Below are 17,173 nucleotides of genomic sequence, written 5' to 3' on the forward strand. Positions count from 1 at the left end.
TCTACATTCAAAAACAAAGGGGAAGCTTTCCTTTCTGGGAGGCCGACTTCGTTTCACACAAAACGTGACTCCCCTCAGGCTTCCTTACTCAACCTCTAGGTCTCATTTCCCCCACACCCACCGCACTCCGGTCTAGCCTGCCCGGCCCAGCCTGCCCGGCCCGGCCCAGCAGGGCAGAGGTGGCGATGCCTCCTTTCGTGGTTGGAAAGGAAACTCGGCGTGGAGCGGGAGGGAGCGCCTGGGTCACCGAGAGCTCCGGGATTTGCATGGCGGAAATGTCAGGGGCCGCTTTGGTAAGGGGAGGAGCACGGGCTCCCTTCCCGGCGCTGGGGCTGCCTCCGCTGGGACTGGGAAGCTAATTACGGGAGATGAGCCTGGGGAGAGGGGTGGTATGGGTGGAGGGGCAGTGTGACGGGCAGAGTTTGCTTAAACTCGGTTCAACGTGACCTAAAAAGAAGAAGAAGAAAAAACACCGAGTCTTTGAGCTCATATTCTCTCTCCCTACCTACTCTGGCGCTCTGGCTCCCTTTCCGGAACAAAGTGACTGTCCCGTGCTCCCCTTAAAGCTTGCCGACGCATGCAGCGCACTGCAAGCGGCTAGCTCTGCAAGCCCCCAAGGACATTTCTTTCTCCCCGGCGCATGCACACACACAGGCACACACACACACACACACACACGCACGCGCGCGCCCCTGCGCGGGTTCACATATGGACACACACACTCACACTCACACTGACTCTGAGGGAGGAGCATTCAGACGGAGGTGTGAGAACGGGGTAGGGCTTCCTAGCGTGTATGCTTTGGGCAACCAGTCTCACTCCCCCTCTCGGCTGCTCGCCAGCCAGCCTGCCTTCTCCTCTCGCTCCGCCCCTAGTCGGATGGGGGCCGGGAGAGTGGTTTACAGGAAACACTTTAAAACAGCTTAGCCAGTGAGACTGGGCGAGCGGAGTGAAGCAGAGAGGCTGCTTCCACGCGAGAGCGGTGGCTCCAACACACTCTGCCTGGGCATGGTGTCTCAGTGGAGCCGAACACAGGGAGCCCGCGCGCCCTAGACGCCCAAGCTGCTGCCGGCGCGGCTCCACGTCCAGCCCCTGCCAGCCTACCCCAGCCAGTCAGCTCCAGCTCGGGGCAGCCCCGGGGGTGGGGGAATCGGGAGGATATTCTTTCGGGCTCTCCTAACCTCTGTGGGGAGCTGCAGCAGCGCCTGTCACGTCCCGGGCGGTGCCAGCTGCCCCTGGCCCTCGGTGCCCCGCAGCTGCTGGTGCAGGTAAGAAGAAGCCGGCTGGGGCTTGGGGAGAGGGGTGCTGGGCGGGCACGGTCACCCTCCGCACCATCGTTGTCACCCACATCTATTGCCGCAGTCCCCAATTTATAGTCAGCATTTTCTGTCTGCTCTGGAGCTTCCATCCCACCCCCCAGAAAGGGTAGAAGGGAGAGCTGAGAGTTCGCCCTAATTCCCGGCGTGTAAGGGTGGTGGTGGAGGGAAGGGGTGGAAAAGTTTGGGGGATCGAGTAGGGAGTGGCTGCTCCTGGGCTTGGCAGGAGCTCTGCAAAGAGGGAAAGGAGAGATCAGTAGACAGTCAAGGTGCCCAGTGTCGTCGGGGTCCTATCGTTATGGTTTTTTCGTGGAGGGAACGGGGGCTAGACAAATTCTAGGGCATCCGCCCCCAGTCCTTTCTGTTCTCGCTCCCTATACCCTTGCTCCCCCAATCCTCGGGATCTGGGGGACAACTTTTTTTTATTGCTTTTTAAGGTTAGGACTGTCAAGCCCTACTCGTAGCCCCCGCCAGTGGAAGAAATATGACTGCGTCCTCTCGGGCTATCTGTTGTCCCCTCAGATGGCATTGCTCTCAGAGTGTCCGAGTGCACCAGGGTTTGCTCTGGGCAGAGCATAGCAAGGCAGGGCAGGAGATATTTGGCACTGGGACAGGGGTGCCCGCACTGGGCTTCCCGTCCCCTGGCTTTGGGAGGCTTCGGCCCAGGGGCCAGCCACACTGGGATATTGTTTAGCCTCCCTGTATGGGGGAATTGCCTGTGCCCCAGAAAGAGGTGATATTCATGGGCATTCTCGCTGACCTTGCTTGTCCCAGACAGGCAGTCACCCAGAATGGTAGTTGGTTTTCCGATCGTCTGTACAAGGAATCTATCTGAAGGTGTTCTTTCGTTCTCTCTCTCTCTCTCACTCTTTCCCCACCCATCCACTTTCTCCCTCTCTCTCTTCTCTTTCTTTCTTCCTCCCCACCCCAAGCCCCTGAGAGCAGCGGGAACAGTTTTTCCACAAAGGTTTTGTTTATTTTTTTGGTCTTGTCAGCGTTGAGCTTCTGCTTTAGAGAACGTTTGAGTGCCCACAGGATGGAAATTAACCTGGGATAAATGGGTTAGGAGATTTCGGTGGGGGAGATGTGTGCTCTCCGAGCCTGGGGCTCGAGAGTGCCCTTTTAAAGCCAGTCCTGCCTGGGTGCCAGTCTGAGCTTCTCATTCATCCACCTCGTGGACCGGCTCCATCCTGGACCCTACTTGCAGCCCTTTGGACCGGGTGCCTGCCCATTTATTACCTCTGGCGAGGCTTCTCATCCTGGGGGTTCTTGGAGCTCCAGAGGGCTGCAGTCCGGCTCTGGCTTTGGTATTGCCTTCCCAGAAGAGGCCAGCAGGAGGCAGTGCAAGACTGGAGCTTTAAACGGCTCCTCCTCCATCCCTCCAGGGTTGTGAGCCTTTGAGGGAGCCGGAGACTAGCTGCGTGCAACTAAGTGTCTCTGAGTCAGATGTCTGGTGACACCAGGACAGGGCATGTAGGTTCGTGAGAGGGGACGGGAGGCTTCTGGGTTTGCACCTGACAATGAGGTCGTAGCTGCGGCTGCTGAGGCTGCTCCCTCTGCTCCTGGGAAACGTGCGAGGCAGTTAAGCTACCCAGGACAAAGGCATTGGAGGTGAGTGCGCTCTGAGGACAGCCAGGTGTTAGGAGCAGCGCTGCCCCCCTCCCCCAAGCCGGTTTTCGAGGCCAGCCCGCTTGAGTCGCACTCCCTCCGGCTCAGCTTCCGCATCTCTCACTCTCTCTGCCGCGGCAGTTTGGAGAAAGCCCTGGGTGAGCGAGGCAGCGAGCGAGCGCCGAGTGCCCAACCTCCACCTTGCGCCGGAGAGCTGAGAGACACCGGAGAAAAGAGGAAGAGAGGTCTGCCTTGGAATCATTTGTTTTGGTTTGTTTGGGGCTAGAGTTCGTGCTCGCCCTGTGTTTCTTAGGGAGGAGAGGGTGACTTTCAGGCTCCCTCGGCGGTTGGGCTGGGTGTGGTGGGGCGTAGGGAGAGGTATTAACAGGCTGTACAAGTAATTCCCTGAGGCAGGATCACTAAGTAATGAAGAATGAAGCCTAGGTTGGCTAGTTTCCTATTCATTGACGACTGATGTTAGGTTTCACCTTGCTGGGGCCCCAGCTCACGTGGACGTCTCTCGGTCCCTTCCGCCTTTTGTGGCCATCGTGCACTTGTTAATATTGATACCTTGTAGCCCACCCTTCCCCCCCCCCCCCGCCCTTTTTTTGATCTCTATTTTAGCTCCCTCCTGCTGTGGGAGGGAAGGGGCTCCCAACTCGATAAGGCGCCTGCCGACGCTCTTGGGGTCTGTAAGCAGCTTGACTTGAAGTAAAAGGCTGGTTTGGGTTTTTATCTTTGCGTCCCAGCCCTAACGGCCGCTTCCTAAATTCTTTGGAAGTGACGGTTGCTTTAGATGTGCACAATCATAAGGTGAATTGACAGGGGAATGCTAGCGTCTTATTTCCTTGGTTTTCCTTCATGGTTCTTGTGAAGTTCCTGATTTTCTTAAGAAGTCATACTCCTCTCAGAGAGCTAGCCGTCCTTCCATGACCTCGGCTGCCAGTGTACTTGTATCACTAGTGGCCTGACACAAAGTAGGCACTTAGTAAATGCCTCTAGAATTCGTTCCATTTCCTTCCAAGTGGTTTTCTGAAAAGCAAGGACTCTTCATTTTTTTTTTCCTGACATAGCTATGAATAATGATTAATGTCACTGTTGCTAGCTGGCCTCCTTTTCTCATACTCTTAAATCACGAGTAATATTTGGGGGTTGTGGGTGTGGAGGGAGGGTATTAATTCTGTCATGCCTCTTGTTGTCAAGCCTTTGGTTTGGAGCCTTGGTGCCAAGGTGAAATTCAAAATTGATTTTGTGAAGCCAGAAGAACTGGGATTTGCTATATCCATCCCCAAGGAAGTATTTTGTGAATTCTTTTTCCCTGGAGAATCCTACTTGCTGTTACCCACACTCCCCCTTCCATCTGCCCTCTTGTCTTTTCATAAGCTCTCATCCCTCAGGCCTGAATGAATGCCTCTCTCACTCTGCCTCTGCAGTACCTATGCCATCTCCTGGATGGGGGGATAGGTAGGGGTTTCCCCTATACTTCCCCCTCATTTGTATTTACTTTTGTCAGTATTTTTCATTTGCCTGAGTTCCTGTTGTTTCCCCTTAATAGAATCTATGCTTCTTGCAAGTAGGGCCTCTGATTAATTGATTGAGCATCTAACATTGCACCTAATGTACGACCTGGTAGTATTAAGTGCTTAATGCTTCCATTGACCTTTGTATACCGTTTGTTGAATGAATGAATTACTAGGTGTTTGAATGGCCACCCAGTTTTTCACATTTTTATTGCAATTTTTTTTTACATCACCTTCTTTTCCCTAATATATTTTCCCCACTCCCTCCAGAAAGCCATTTCTTATAATAAAGAATGAAAAAGAAAAAGAAAAAGACAGTTTCCACTACTACACAATACAACATCTAAGCCTGACAGCATATGCAGCATTATATACTCATACCCACCCACCATAATAATAATAACAGTTGGTCTTTAGAGGGGAGTTTAAGGTTTGCTAAATGCTTTACATCTGTTATCTCATTTGATTTCCATCACACCAGCACAGTGAGGTGGGTTGATCCCCTTCATTTTACCAGTGGAGAAAGTGAGGCTAAGCTGGTTGAAGGGATTTGCCCGGGGTCACATAGCTATTAAGTGTCTGAGGGTGGACTCAATGTGTCACCAGTTTTGAGATGAGCCTGTTAGCCAAGGCAGCTGATGGCCAGTGTAACCTGATAGCCAAGATCAATGATTGATAGAGGATTCTAATTGGTACGCTTTTCTTCCTGCCCAGGTTCTGGTCTGATCTTTGAATAGTAAAGACGGTGACTCTGTACTTCATAAAAGATGGAAGCCGAGTCCGGGACAGCCTGTATTGTGCAGCCTCCTTGTCCTTCAGATGAGTTTCCTTGCCAGATGAGACTATCTGAGAAGATTGCTCCAGTGAAGACTTGTTTCAAGAAGAAGCAAGTTCAGAAGAGGTTCAGCACGGGAACCTTGAGAACCTTGAGGCCAATATTAAACACCTTGTTAGAATCGGGGTCACTTGATGGCGTTTTCATGCCTATGAACCCCAGTGGAAATGGTGGTAGCAGCCTGTGCGAGCCGGCTGTGAAAAAAGCATTGGGAATGAATTCACCATGCCCACCAGTGGGCAGTGGCATGAGCATTCTTCTCTCTGGAGGGGCGGATGTCGGGAGACCAATACCAGAAGCTGATCCTTCCTCAGAGGATACGGAGCAGGTGGTCCCATCTCAAGACCATGGCTTTCCGTCAGAAACTACCAATGGAACTGTGCCCGATCCTGCTGTGGGGCCCTTCCAGGATCCCCTCCTGCATGCAGCCACCAGCGATGTCCCTGTTAGTCCTGACTGTACAGAGAAGGCAATGGATTGTATTCCTGGTTTGTTTCAGCAGGACAATTATGCCCTCCAGTACAACTTAAACACCAGCAACAAGCTAAATACTGGACTCTTCCAGGGTAAGAGTGAGGAGGCTTCCCTCGATCTGGTGTTTGAACTGCTGAACCAGTTACAATATCACACGCACCAGGAGAATGGGATTGAGATTTGCATGGATTTCTTGCAGGGCAGTTGTGTTTATGGCAGCGACTGCTTAAAACATCACACAGTCTTACCCTACCACTGGCAAGTCAAGAGGACGGCTAGTCAAACATGGCAGAGTGTAAGCAACGATTCTCAGGAGCACTTGGAAAGACTCTTCTGCAATCCAGACAACGACAGAGTTAGACTCAAGTACAGGTGAGTAAGTGACCGCTTGCCCTCCAGCCCACTGCTGGCTCGTTAACATTTGTAGGAAGCTTTCTTCTGTCCATTCAGCTCAAGAAGATTAGACCGTTCTTCCCGAATTTTCCACCTTTCCTTAAAGGAACAGAATTGTCTAAACAATTACGACTTCTCCCTATGATTGCAGTTCACACTCAAGTTACCAAGGCCTTCAAGGCTTGGAAAATTTGGAAAATCAAAATATACCACATTTTCTGCAAGGCATTGCTTACTGAATTGGGTGTGGATTGAACTTGGTGAGCCAAGGGATCTTTTCAATGTGGAGTTTGCTACTTAAAAGAATCTTATGGTGAAACTTTTTGCTTTATTCTCTAATTTATGGAGACATTTGGCTTTTATATATTGGAATTTCCTTGAGCAGTAAACACTTGCCACATGATTTGTGGGGCACACATTGGGATTATTTTCAACCCAAATCAACATGTTCTGAGCTGTGACCAGTAATTCAGACAATCTGACAAAACCCCTTTTGCTGTTTTTCCTCATTATATCAGACAAAGCTCTTAGTACCTTGTTGACACCAGAAAGTTTTTGGTCAAATTCCTTTTGATTTTTCCTTTTATTAGATACCGTAAAGCTTTTTTTTTAAACCACTGTGATAATTATTTGATGCACCTTAGCCAAGAACAGGAGTTCTTAGCCTTAACGTGTATCATGGGCCCCTTTGACAGATGGGTAAAACTTGGACCACTTCCAGCAAAATGTTTCCTAGATAAAACAGAATTACAAAGGAAACCAGTTATATTGAAATATGGTTATTAAAATATTTTTAAAAAGAAAATAAGTACATGGACCACTGGTTAAAAAGCCTCTGGCCTAGAAGGGCACAGTTTAACTGCAGTGTCATTTAATATTTAATGAGATCAAAAGGTGTGCTGCTTTGTCTGTTATAGGGAAAGCTCTGGTGCCTTACACAAGAAGGCTTTAGAGAAATGGTCCAGTTCTTTTGGCATCAATGTCCAGAGAACTGTATTTCACAGAGAACTTGTCTCCATGTCCCAATTCCTCTGAACTCTGAAACAAAGAGAAAAACTATAGAGGACCATGAAATAAAAAGAACTTGCAAGTGTGTACAAAACTATTGGACCAAAAACATTCTGTTGTAGCCTTGAGAGTTCTCTTTCTTTGGGTCTGAGTAAGAAGTGATTGTTAATGATGGCATTGTGTTCATGACCAAGAGTTGAGACTTGTTAGGAATCGGGGAGAGAGGGCCATCTCTCTGGAATAGCAATGAAAGAAGGCTGGGAATTCCAGATGTAGGACCGTGGGGACTGAAGCCAAAAGAACAGGCAGTGGTGGCCCGGGAGCTGAATGGGCTTCCCACTCCCAGCTGGGTGACTTGTCCTCAGATCTGAGGGCTCACCAGAATTCTCAGAGCAAGCTGTGCAGCTTCCTTCATTTCAGCATTAACTCTCATTGTTCCAATGAGTGACCTGAGAATCCCAGAATTCTTCATCTTTTTTGTGTTTTGGAGCTCATGGACAGGCTAGTGAAGCCTCTGGACCCTTTCTCGAAATTGTCTTTGAATACATAAAAAAAGTGCATAGGATGACCAAGGAAATCAATCATACTGAAATTCAGTTACCAGAAAGAAAAATCTTTAACCAAGTTAAGGGACCTCAGGTTAATCATCCTAAGTGTTGATGGTATCAGAGAAATCTGGTCTTTTAAAGTGATCTTTCCAGTGACCCTCACCCTCTTAACAAAGAAAATAGTTAAGAAACTGGCTAACTCAGTGATCCTATCTGGCAGTGTATGCAATATTGTACTGAATATTTCACTCTTTTACTAAAAGGAGGGAGATACCTATCCTGGGGAGGAGGGGTCAGTCAATAAACATTGTTATCCAGTCATTTTTTGTCATGTCCAACTCTTTCTTGACCCCATTTGGGATTTTCTGGGTAAAAATACTGGAGTGGTTTGCCATTTCCTTCTCCAGTTCATTTTGCAGATAAAGAAACTAAGGCAAATGGGACTAAGTGACTTGCCCAAGGTCACACAGCTAGTAAATGTCTGGGGCCCAGGTTTGAACTGGGGAAGACAGTCTTCTGGACTCCAGACCTGGTATTCTTATCTACTGTACCATGTAGCCACCCCAATAAACATTATTAAACACCTGTTACATGTGAGGCACTGTGCTAAGTGCTAGATATAAAATAAGAAAAGAAAGACAATCTTTGCCCACCAGGAGCCCACAATCTAACTGGGTTGGGAGTGGGGATTGAGGTAGCCAACCTGGGGGCATGGTGGAGAAGTCCCAAGGCGGTGTGTCCAGGTGAGAGATGAGGAGATATCTGAGCTGAGCATCCCACCTGGAGTTCATGGCTCCACTGTCCAATCAGAGGGGAAGGGGGAGTGGTGAGGTTGAGTAGTAGTACCAAGGCTGGTTGAAGGATGACAAGGTCACTCATTGTAATTCAGGTCATCACTGATCATGAACATTGAGAGATTGCATTTGGTGTCTTTAAATGAAAAACGTAGGAAAGATGTGGGCAGGAGGGCTTTTACGTGAAGCCACCATGAGATGGAAGTCAGGCTGTGTCAGAACTCTAGCTAAACAGAAATTCCTCATCTTCCAAGTATTTTGGGTCATAGTTCTCTTTGGTTGGGATAATCATGATTTTTCTGGGGATCTTATGATTTTAAAAAGCAACTATTTTTTCCTGTGAAGAAGAAAGCAGTATGAGGTGGGAGAAAATGACTTCCTTTTTTTCCCAATTTTTTTTAAGCCCTCTGTAACAAAGAGCTATATTTTCCAAGTTCTTCCAGGGTACACATAAGCTAGCAGTTCTAAATTGGTGTGACCAGGGTGATTAATTAAAAAAAAACCCACCCCAACTCTCCCAGCCTCTTTAATCCTACCATTTCCAGATTGGGAAATTGGCCAGTGACCTCCCCCATCACCCTGGTGAAGTACATTTCCAGGCTGGTGAATAATTTTCATCATCTTAGTACACCAAGTTTCTATCTATTTAAACTGGCCAGGAAGAAACTTACCAAGGTCATTGTCAAACACATTCTGTTACCATGAGTAAAGTGAGAGAGAAAGAAAAGCAGTTTGATCCCAGAAAAATCCAGGAACTAGTCTGAGGTCATCGGGCCATTCCGTGTTTGATTCTTTCTTAAAGGCTGTTCTGGGCTAAAGTACAGAAGCTGACCTTTGAGCAGCTCTTACAGTTATTTACAAAGCTGGCTCGGGGGGCTGGCTTTTAAAAATAGGTTTAGTGAGGATAATGTGTATTATACACTTAATGCAGAAGACATCTTAAACCTGTTGGTGTTTATGTTTCTATATATGTATGTATCTCTATGTATACGTGTATTTATGTGTATATCTGTATATATTATGTATCATATATGTGTATGTAGGGGGTGTGTCTGTGTATGCCTGCCTGACAGGGTGGATATAATGCTGCTCTCATAGCCAAGAAGACCTGGGTTTGAGTCCAGCCACTGACCTACACTGGCTGTGTGAACAAGGACAAGTCAGTTAGTGCTTTCTCATGCTCAAAGTGATTGAGCAGGTGCTGGAGTTGAGAGGAAGGTTTCACACTAGGCCAGGGAGTTCCCTACCGCCGATCCCACATATATGGGTCATGACCTGGGCAAAAAAACCAATGCCTTTCCTAAGCATAATGTGAATGGTGTTTTTGCTGTTATTGTCAATAATAGTCCCCTCAATAACAGTATCATGACTGGGGGGGAAACCAGTGTGTTTCCTAAGTAAAATATGAATAATGTTGTCGGTGTCAGTAATAATTGTTCCCCTCAATGACAGTATTGATAGAAGTATTATCATTGATGGTTGGATAGATAGATGCTGCCTAAAGTTCACAAACTGAGCTCTCATGTTCAGGACTTCAGATAGAGAACTTGGTGTCCAAAATGAATCTTCCACGGGATCGACCTGTGGTCAGTGCAACCCAGTTTTCCTTGTATTCCCAAGCGATGTTGGGTTTCCTAGCAACAAGATGCAGATAACGGCATTGCCGAGAGATTCGCAAACAAGCTGGAGCAGCCCAGTTCACATGGTTACCACATTATTTGGCTAAAGCTTATTAATCTCTTGTGGTCAGGCTTGTAAAGCTAGTCTATCTATGCAGATTGCATATAACCAGGAAGCAGCCCTCCTCAGCACTTTGTCTGGTGGCTGGGGGAGGGCCAAGCTGGAGTCAGCCGCAGGGCTAACCAATGGGTGGTGACTGTTTGTGTTACTTGTTTGCCACAGTTGATGTGGCATGGTAACTGACTGGCTACCACACTCAGTATCCATAATATCTTCACTGTGTGGAGTTTCAAGAAAGTTCATAATTCTGGGCCCCTGGCAGAGAAGAGGGTTGGGGCCAAGCACTCCTGGGTTAAGCCTGTGGAAAATGAACCAGTTCTGATTATGCAGATGGAATTTCTTAAACATCTCATTTTCCCAGTTGGTTTCGCTGTAAGATATTATTTAACCCAAAAAGGCATGCAGCGTGTTAACTTTATTCCTAAGGATAAAATCAGATGACAAGGTTGTATTGGATGATAGCCTAAGGTCCTTTTCAATACTTTGATTCTATGATTCTATGAACACATTTGCAACAAAAATTCAGCGCCTGCTGATTTAACTGGCTTGTTTTAAATGGAATAGTTTTTGTTCTTCACTTTTTTCCAATTTGGCCTTCAGCCTGACTGATGAGATAGTAGTGTCTGAAATGGGCTTTCTTAGGATGCTTTTGTACATCTGCAGACATTTAATGCCAACATCAGCTGGACACCAGTCGTGGACCCAAACCTCTGCAGATCCAGCACTGAGACTTCCTTTTGAACCTAGGATAGGCCTTGGAGTATTTCCAGATTGGGACCGCGTGCTCTTGGAAAAAGAAAAAACCAACAACTGAATGTTTTGTTTGGGGACTAAGAGAAGGGATTCACTGACAGTCTAAGGCTGGTTGTCAGTAGGAGGGAATAGTTTGATGGCAGAACTCAGCAGTTTTTAAAAGCCCTACACTAATCATGCGAGTATTGTTGTGGATAATTGGAATTGTTGGTGGTGGCTGTGCTAATCTGTTTTTTAAACCTCAGCCCCCATTTGGCCATGGCCTTGTGTTTGAAGGGAGCTGGAATGTTCTGGAAGTTGGGACCACTCAGGAAGAGGGGCAACTCCCCACTTCCTTTTGGAGTTCTCCTGGCAGGTCCGCGTGTGACATGAAGAAAGGGAAACACCTAGGTTCTGTTGTATTGTTTTGCCTTTCCTTCAAGCCCAGGGTTCTTTTCTTCCTGTAAAAGCCAAGCTGTTGTTGACAAAAAAGGGAGTCGATCTTGCTGGAGGATTAAGCTCAGTGTTGTCTTATTCTCGGTTTCTGTGCAATTTCACTCGCTTGGGTTGTTTCTAGGAGTCTTCTTCTGCTCATGTGATAACACCATCAGATGACTTCACAGGCAAACAGGAGAAATGCCAAGTCCCAAGCAAATCTCACCTTCTACAGGAAGCCCTCCTCATTCCAATGCCTTCTGTTCATGATTTCCTATTCATCCTGGTGCTTATTTCTTTGCATACTCTGTCTCCAATTAGAGTGTATGCTCCTTGAGGTCAGAGACTGTCTTTTGCCTCCTTTTGCATCTCCAGGGCTTAGCATAGTGCCTGGCACATAGTAGGGACTTAAGAAATGTTTACTCATTGATTCATGTTGATGATGATTAAAAAGCTGTCGAGACGCTTACTCTTATATTAGCCTGTGACCTAGACGCTAGTTTGTCTTCCACCACCCCATCCCACCTCCCATGGACTGCTGCCAGTTCTTCTGCTTTGCCCCAGTGGTTAAATTAAACAAGTTAGCTCTGTGGTCTGCACAGCTGTGGCAATGTATGAGATAATTCATTATGTGTTATTGATAACACTGGAGAGGAGTGAACAGCTGAAACTCACTCACTGGGGCTTGTGACTTTCTTGAATATATACAGCTGGATGGGTTGGAATTTATTTTTAAAAATCCCTTGCTGGAGAGAAAGAAAGAGAAGAGAAGAGGGAGCCTCTGTAAGCAAGATGTGCATGAAGTGACTTTCCGAATGGGCCGCCTGGTGCTGAAGAATAATGCACTCCAATGAATTTATTCTTTCTACCTCTTTGTACTGCTATTTACATATGAAATAAAACTAATTGGCTTCTATCTCAACACATCCAGAGAAGTTCCTTGGCCATGTGTAGAGCTATCCGGAGAATCAACAGCAATCGTTCCTTCATTACCTTTCTGGCTTATCTTCTCCCCCACAATGAGTGAATCTGAGGTTTTTGGAAGAAGCAGCTGTCACCTGGCTCCAGGTTGAGGTCAGCTTGTTCCTGGTGTATTCATGGCTATCACACCACCTCCCAGAGCTAAAGATGGAGAAAGATTCAATCAGAAATTTCTTATGGGTTATCTAGTGGCTCCAGATGCATGCAGGCGTACTCTGTTGTCAAGTGAATGCAAAGGGCAGTGGATTGTCATTACAGAAACTCAGGGGAGTTTGCTTTGTTGTGGGTGAATTGCCCCACAAAAGCCCTCCTCTCGTGCCTTCCTGTGGCATCCCAGTGACCTTGGGTTCTCAAAAGTTATGCCTGTGAAGCATAAGCCCCACTGGCTGGTCTTATGAAGCTATCAAGGATTCAGCTACAGGCCTAATGGTTGGCTGTGTGTTGTCCAAGGACCAGCTTGGCAAAGTCTGGGGATCCCTCTCCTGAGGTTGGCCAGGAGGTGAGGAAATTTTCAGTGACCATAACTGAGGAAGATCATCTACTAATTTCAATTTGACAAACATTTATTACCTATCATATGGCAGGGACTAGTGATACAGACAAAAACAAAACAATTCCTGTTCTTAGCAACCCTTCACTAGTGCAGGAATAGGGGTGGATCTGTGATTTCCTTAGTATAGGGAACTTCAGGATGGAGAAACTTGGCTGGACCTGTCTAGGTCATGCCCTTCTATGAAACTTAGCATCTCAGAGTATTGCCAGCAACAAGGAAGGGTTAAGTGCTTTGTCCAGGGTCATGCAGCCTGTATGTGAGACAGGTGGGTCTTGAACCCAGGTCTTCCTGTTGTGGAAGCTCTGCATCTATAACACAATGCTGCCTTTATTTACACTAAGTAAATACTAGGCAGTTTGAGGAGAGAGAGCATTAGGAGGATCAAGGATATCTTTCCAAAGGAGGTGGTACCAGAAAGAAGGTATTTGAAGGATTCTGAGAAGTGGAGATAAAGAGGGAATGAATGCATGGGGGATGGCTGGTGCATGTATGGAGGAGGCAGATGGAATGCTGAGCTCAGAGAACATGGAGTACTTGGGTGGGGTGGATAGGAGCCCAAATTAAGGGAGAAAGCTAGCGATAAAGCAGGAAAGATAGGTTGGAGCAGAATGTGGAGGGAGGGCCTTAAGGTCAAAATGAGGCATCTGTGTTTGATCCTAGGAAGCTGTAACAACGCATTGGAGGTGTCTGAGCAAGGGAGTGACATGGTCAGACCTATGCTTGAGGAAGATTGTGTTGGCTGCTGTGTGGACAGTGATTTAAGAGAGCCTTGAGGCGGGAAGAATGAGGGCAGCAGTTATAATAATCTAGGAGAGAAATACTCAGGGCCTGAATTAGCATGGCAGCCATGGGGAAAAGGGTACCTGTAAGGAAACTGGCAATTGACTTGATTGGCTGTATGAGATGTGCAGGAGAGGGAAAAGAGCAAAGGATGCCGATGATGAAGCATCCATCCTACCTACCTGTTTCCTGAGAGGAGATAAGACTCAAGATATAGAGCAAGACACATGTTCAAATATGACCAACTTGGGAATTTATGTTGCTTGATTCTGCATATTTCTTATAAGTGTTTTGTTTTTGTTTTTCTTGGAGAAGTTCAGAGGAAGAGAGAGGCTAGAGATAAGGTTCCCAATTTTAGAAAAAAGAGGAGGAGGAGGAGAGGTGGCAAAAGAATCTCAGACAATCCCAACAGCTTTGAAAATTAGGTGTTGAATTTATTATATATTGAAAAGAAAGGCAAGTTCTACAAATGAGACTTGCAGTTTTATGTAAATTGCCTTCCTTTGCACTATATATGGAAAGGCTCGTTGTATTTGGTGTTAAAGTCGGAATTTTTAAAGAACGAAGAAACCTAAAAAAATGTCAAGGATGACCTCAAGGTAATGAGCTGGGTAACTCAAAGGATGGTGCTGCCCCCAGCAAAGTTAGGAAACTTGGAAGGAGGAGGGAATTTAGGGGGAAATCTGAGGAGTTCTCTTTTGAGCATGTGGAGTTTTCAGTGCTAGGTGGAGATGGCAGTGCAAGACTGGGGCCCAAGAGAGATATCGATATTTGGAAACTGTTTTTGTACAGATGAGAATTGAACCCCTGGAAATTCTCGGAACCCAAAAGCAGAGAAAGGAAAGAGCAGCCACAGTACAGAGCCTGGAACCAAGGGGCAGGAGCTGCTTTCTGATCCAGTAAGGATTTTCAAAGCCGTTAGGCAGATAGGAAGAGAATAAGGAGTTAGTTAACCACATTTCTTGGAATCAGTCAATCAATAAACATTTATTAAGAGCCTTAAGGCCTACTGGGTGCCAGGTGCTATGCTAAGAAGTAGAAAGACAGCCCCTGCCCTCAAGGATTCTACGTTCTAATGGAGGGGGGGGGGGAGACAACACATAAAGGGAACTGAAAATTGAAGGGAGAAAAACAAAGGTACCTGCTGGGGGCATATTTAAGGAGTGGGAAGGAGTGAAGGTTAGAAGTATCATCAGATATAATGGAAGAGAGATTCTAGGCTGAAGAGGGATGTTAAAAGTGTCAAAAGATACTGAGAGATCAAGGAGGGAGGGAGGAATGAGATTTAGCAGTAGAGAGAGAGAGAGAGAGAGAGAGCAGTTGAAACTTTGAAAATTTAATTGAAAGGGGTTGAGAGGTGAATGAGCAATCTATTTTTTCCTAGTGCTGTAGAGGACATGCCACCTTGTTGGGTGGAAGGAGTTCCCACACTCATGATAGGAACTTTGAATTACCAAAGGATAGGTAGGCAAGAGGTCAACAAAATTATATAACAAATTACTCTGCGTAATTGAAGCCAAACCAAGGTCCTTCTTAGTTGCTGTATTAGGTAAGAGGTTGTGATCACATGTCATACTGTACTTTGCAACACCATAAACACCTAAGTGAGGCAAAGCTAACTCCAAAGCTCACCGTCTCTTTGAGCAAAGCCCTTTGGTATGGAGATATCTCCAGTGCTCTTCCTGAAACCTTCCTGTTTCTCAGTGGTTCTAGCTATTGTTGCTAGGACAAGTACAGAGGGGAGGGAACTGGATTTCTGTTTCCAATCGGCAAAAAGGTGTCTCCCTGGGATATGGCTGGCTGTATTCTCATCCTTTTTCCTGGTATCTCCCCAGTTAATGGCTAAAGAATCAGTACCAGGTAGGATGATTGCTGTGGAAAAAGAGCTCAGTCTTTATGAGAGCAAGGGGTGATTTTTCTCCCTCTCCAGTGACTCATGAGCACACGCCAGTTAGTGAATATTGTGTGAGGAGAAGTAGAGAAAGCTGTGCCTGTGGCATCTCTGGGCAAAAACTGCCCTTCTTCATTCAGGCATACGTATGGTGGGTGCTACCCTTAATACACGTAGGGAGGGACTTCTGCCAGTGTAAGAGGGGACAATGAACTTCCCGTAACACTAGGACATTTTGAAATGATCTTGTTTCAAGCTTGTTTTATGAGAAAATGTATTTTCTAAAATGTCTCTCTTCAGTGAAACCAGAAAGGAAGCCTGGGTCTTTGGTCATTGGGATTGCCTAATTACCCACCCAGAAGCGTTCTCTCCCATCTGGTGGCGTTCTGCAGAAGCTTAGGTGGTGGGTGGTTTCCCCTGTCTCCCTGTGGAGCACTGAAGTCTAGGCATCAGTGCAGGGAGGGGACAGGGAGGAGGAGTGAGACCCCGGGTGCTCTGTGCACCCACAGAATGCAGCGTGGGCACTTTCAGAGAAGAGTCTGAATGCTGAGACTAGCCAGCTCCTGCACCTGATCGACTCAAGGAGAGGGCAAAGGGCCTGGAATCCTTCACATCGCTTCCTGCTGTGGTCGCTCTTTGGTTTCTGCCTGTCACCTGGCTTCTTTCTTTCACTTCTAGGCAGCTAGAGAATTTGAGTAACAGTTCTTCCCCTCCCCCTCCCCCCACCATGAAAGGTTCTGGCCTGAAGAGATGAAAGAAAACCCAGGCTGGTGTGCTTTCTTTCCTTCCAGCATTAGGAGTCATTTAAACTCCCCGTTGCTATGCTACCAAATATCAGAGACCTTGTGTGGAATGTTCTATCATTAGTTTGTTAGTACACCTTAATTTGGACCATTTTGCCTAATTGATACAAGTGAGTCCTGCAGAGTGCTTTTTCCTGCACAGAAACAAAAGATCGTTGTTTGGACATGTGGTTCCCATAGGCTCCTCTGATGCCACAGTCAAGGTGTTCAGACATGGGCAGCAAAACCCAAAATAACACTGGGACATCATTAATTAATGTTTTCTCAATTTGGAGAAACAATCTTCCCCCTGCCCCAACACACACCCAAGGTGCCCTGGATGGAGAATGGACTATCCATTTGTTTTACATAGTAACAAGAAATTCCTGCTAATACGAATTAGGGGGAGGTGGGATCAGGAGAGGAAAGACTTCATGCTCTGGACTCAAAGGATCTGAGTTCAAATCCTTCTTCTGATTCTTAGTATCTGTGTGACTTTGGGTAAGTCACTTCCCTGAGTACCACATTCCTTATCAATTGACCATGTTGACTAGTAGAGTCCTTAGGATAAACTGAATTATTTACAGAAAGTTTTTATTTACAAAAATAATTATTTATTTTTAAGAAACTACTTTTACTCAGCAAAAGGAAAGCCACCCCAGATTTTGGTCCAAGTGAGGGGCAGATCTGAATTAATGAAGTTGCACTCCACCTGATAGGTCCTGAACCTGAACCTTGATGTCTGTGGTCTGTCTGACGTCAGCACAGAAGCCTCCCCATGGG

The 17,173-nt window shown here is 46.7% G+C and overlaps 1 protein-coding gene across 3 annotated transcripts in view; it reads left to right on the forward strand.

Annotated features, from left to right (window-relative positions):
• Nucleotides 1-881: 881 nt before the first annotated feature.
• LOC118846452 (TCDD inducible poly(ADP-ribose) polymerase) overlaps nucleotides 882-17,173 on the forward strand; it is a 46,231-nt gene continuing 29,939 nt past the window's right edge. The window contains exons 1-2 of one of the 3 annotated variants that reach the window (XM_036755003.1): nucleotides 882-1,268; nucleotides 5,159-6,125. In XM_036755003.1, coding sequence (XP_036610898.1) covers nucleotides 5,212-6,125 — 914 coding nt within the window. In that variant the 5' untranslated portion in view covers nucleotides 882-1,268; nucleotides 5,159-5,211. Of the gene's footprint in view, nucleotides 1,269-2,700; nucleotides 2,928-5,158; nucleotides 6,126-17,173 lie in introns of those variants that run through there. The other 2 variants (XM_036755005.1, XM_036755004.1) reach the window with 2 other exon arrangements.

The sequence above is a fragment of the Trichosurus vulpecula genome, chromosome 4 (assembly GCF_011100635.1).
Source record: "Trichosurus vulpecula isolate mTriVul1 chromosome 4, mTriVul1.pri, whole genome shotgun sequence".
Lineage (NCBI taxonomy): Eukaryota > Metazoa > Chordata > Mammalia > Diprotodontia > Phalangeridae > Trichosurus > Trichosurus vulpecula.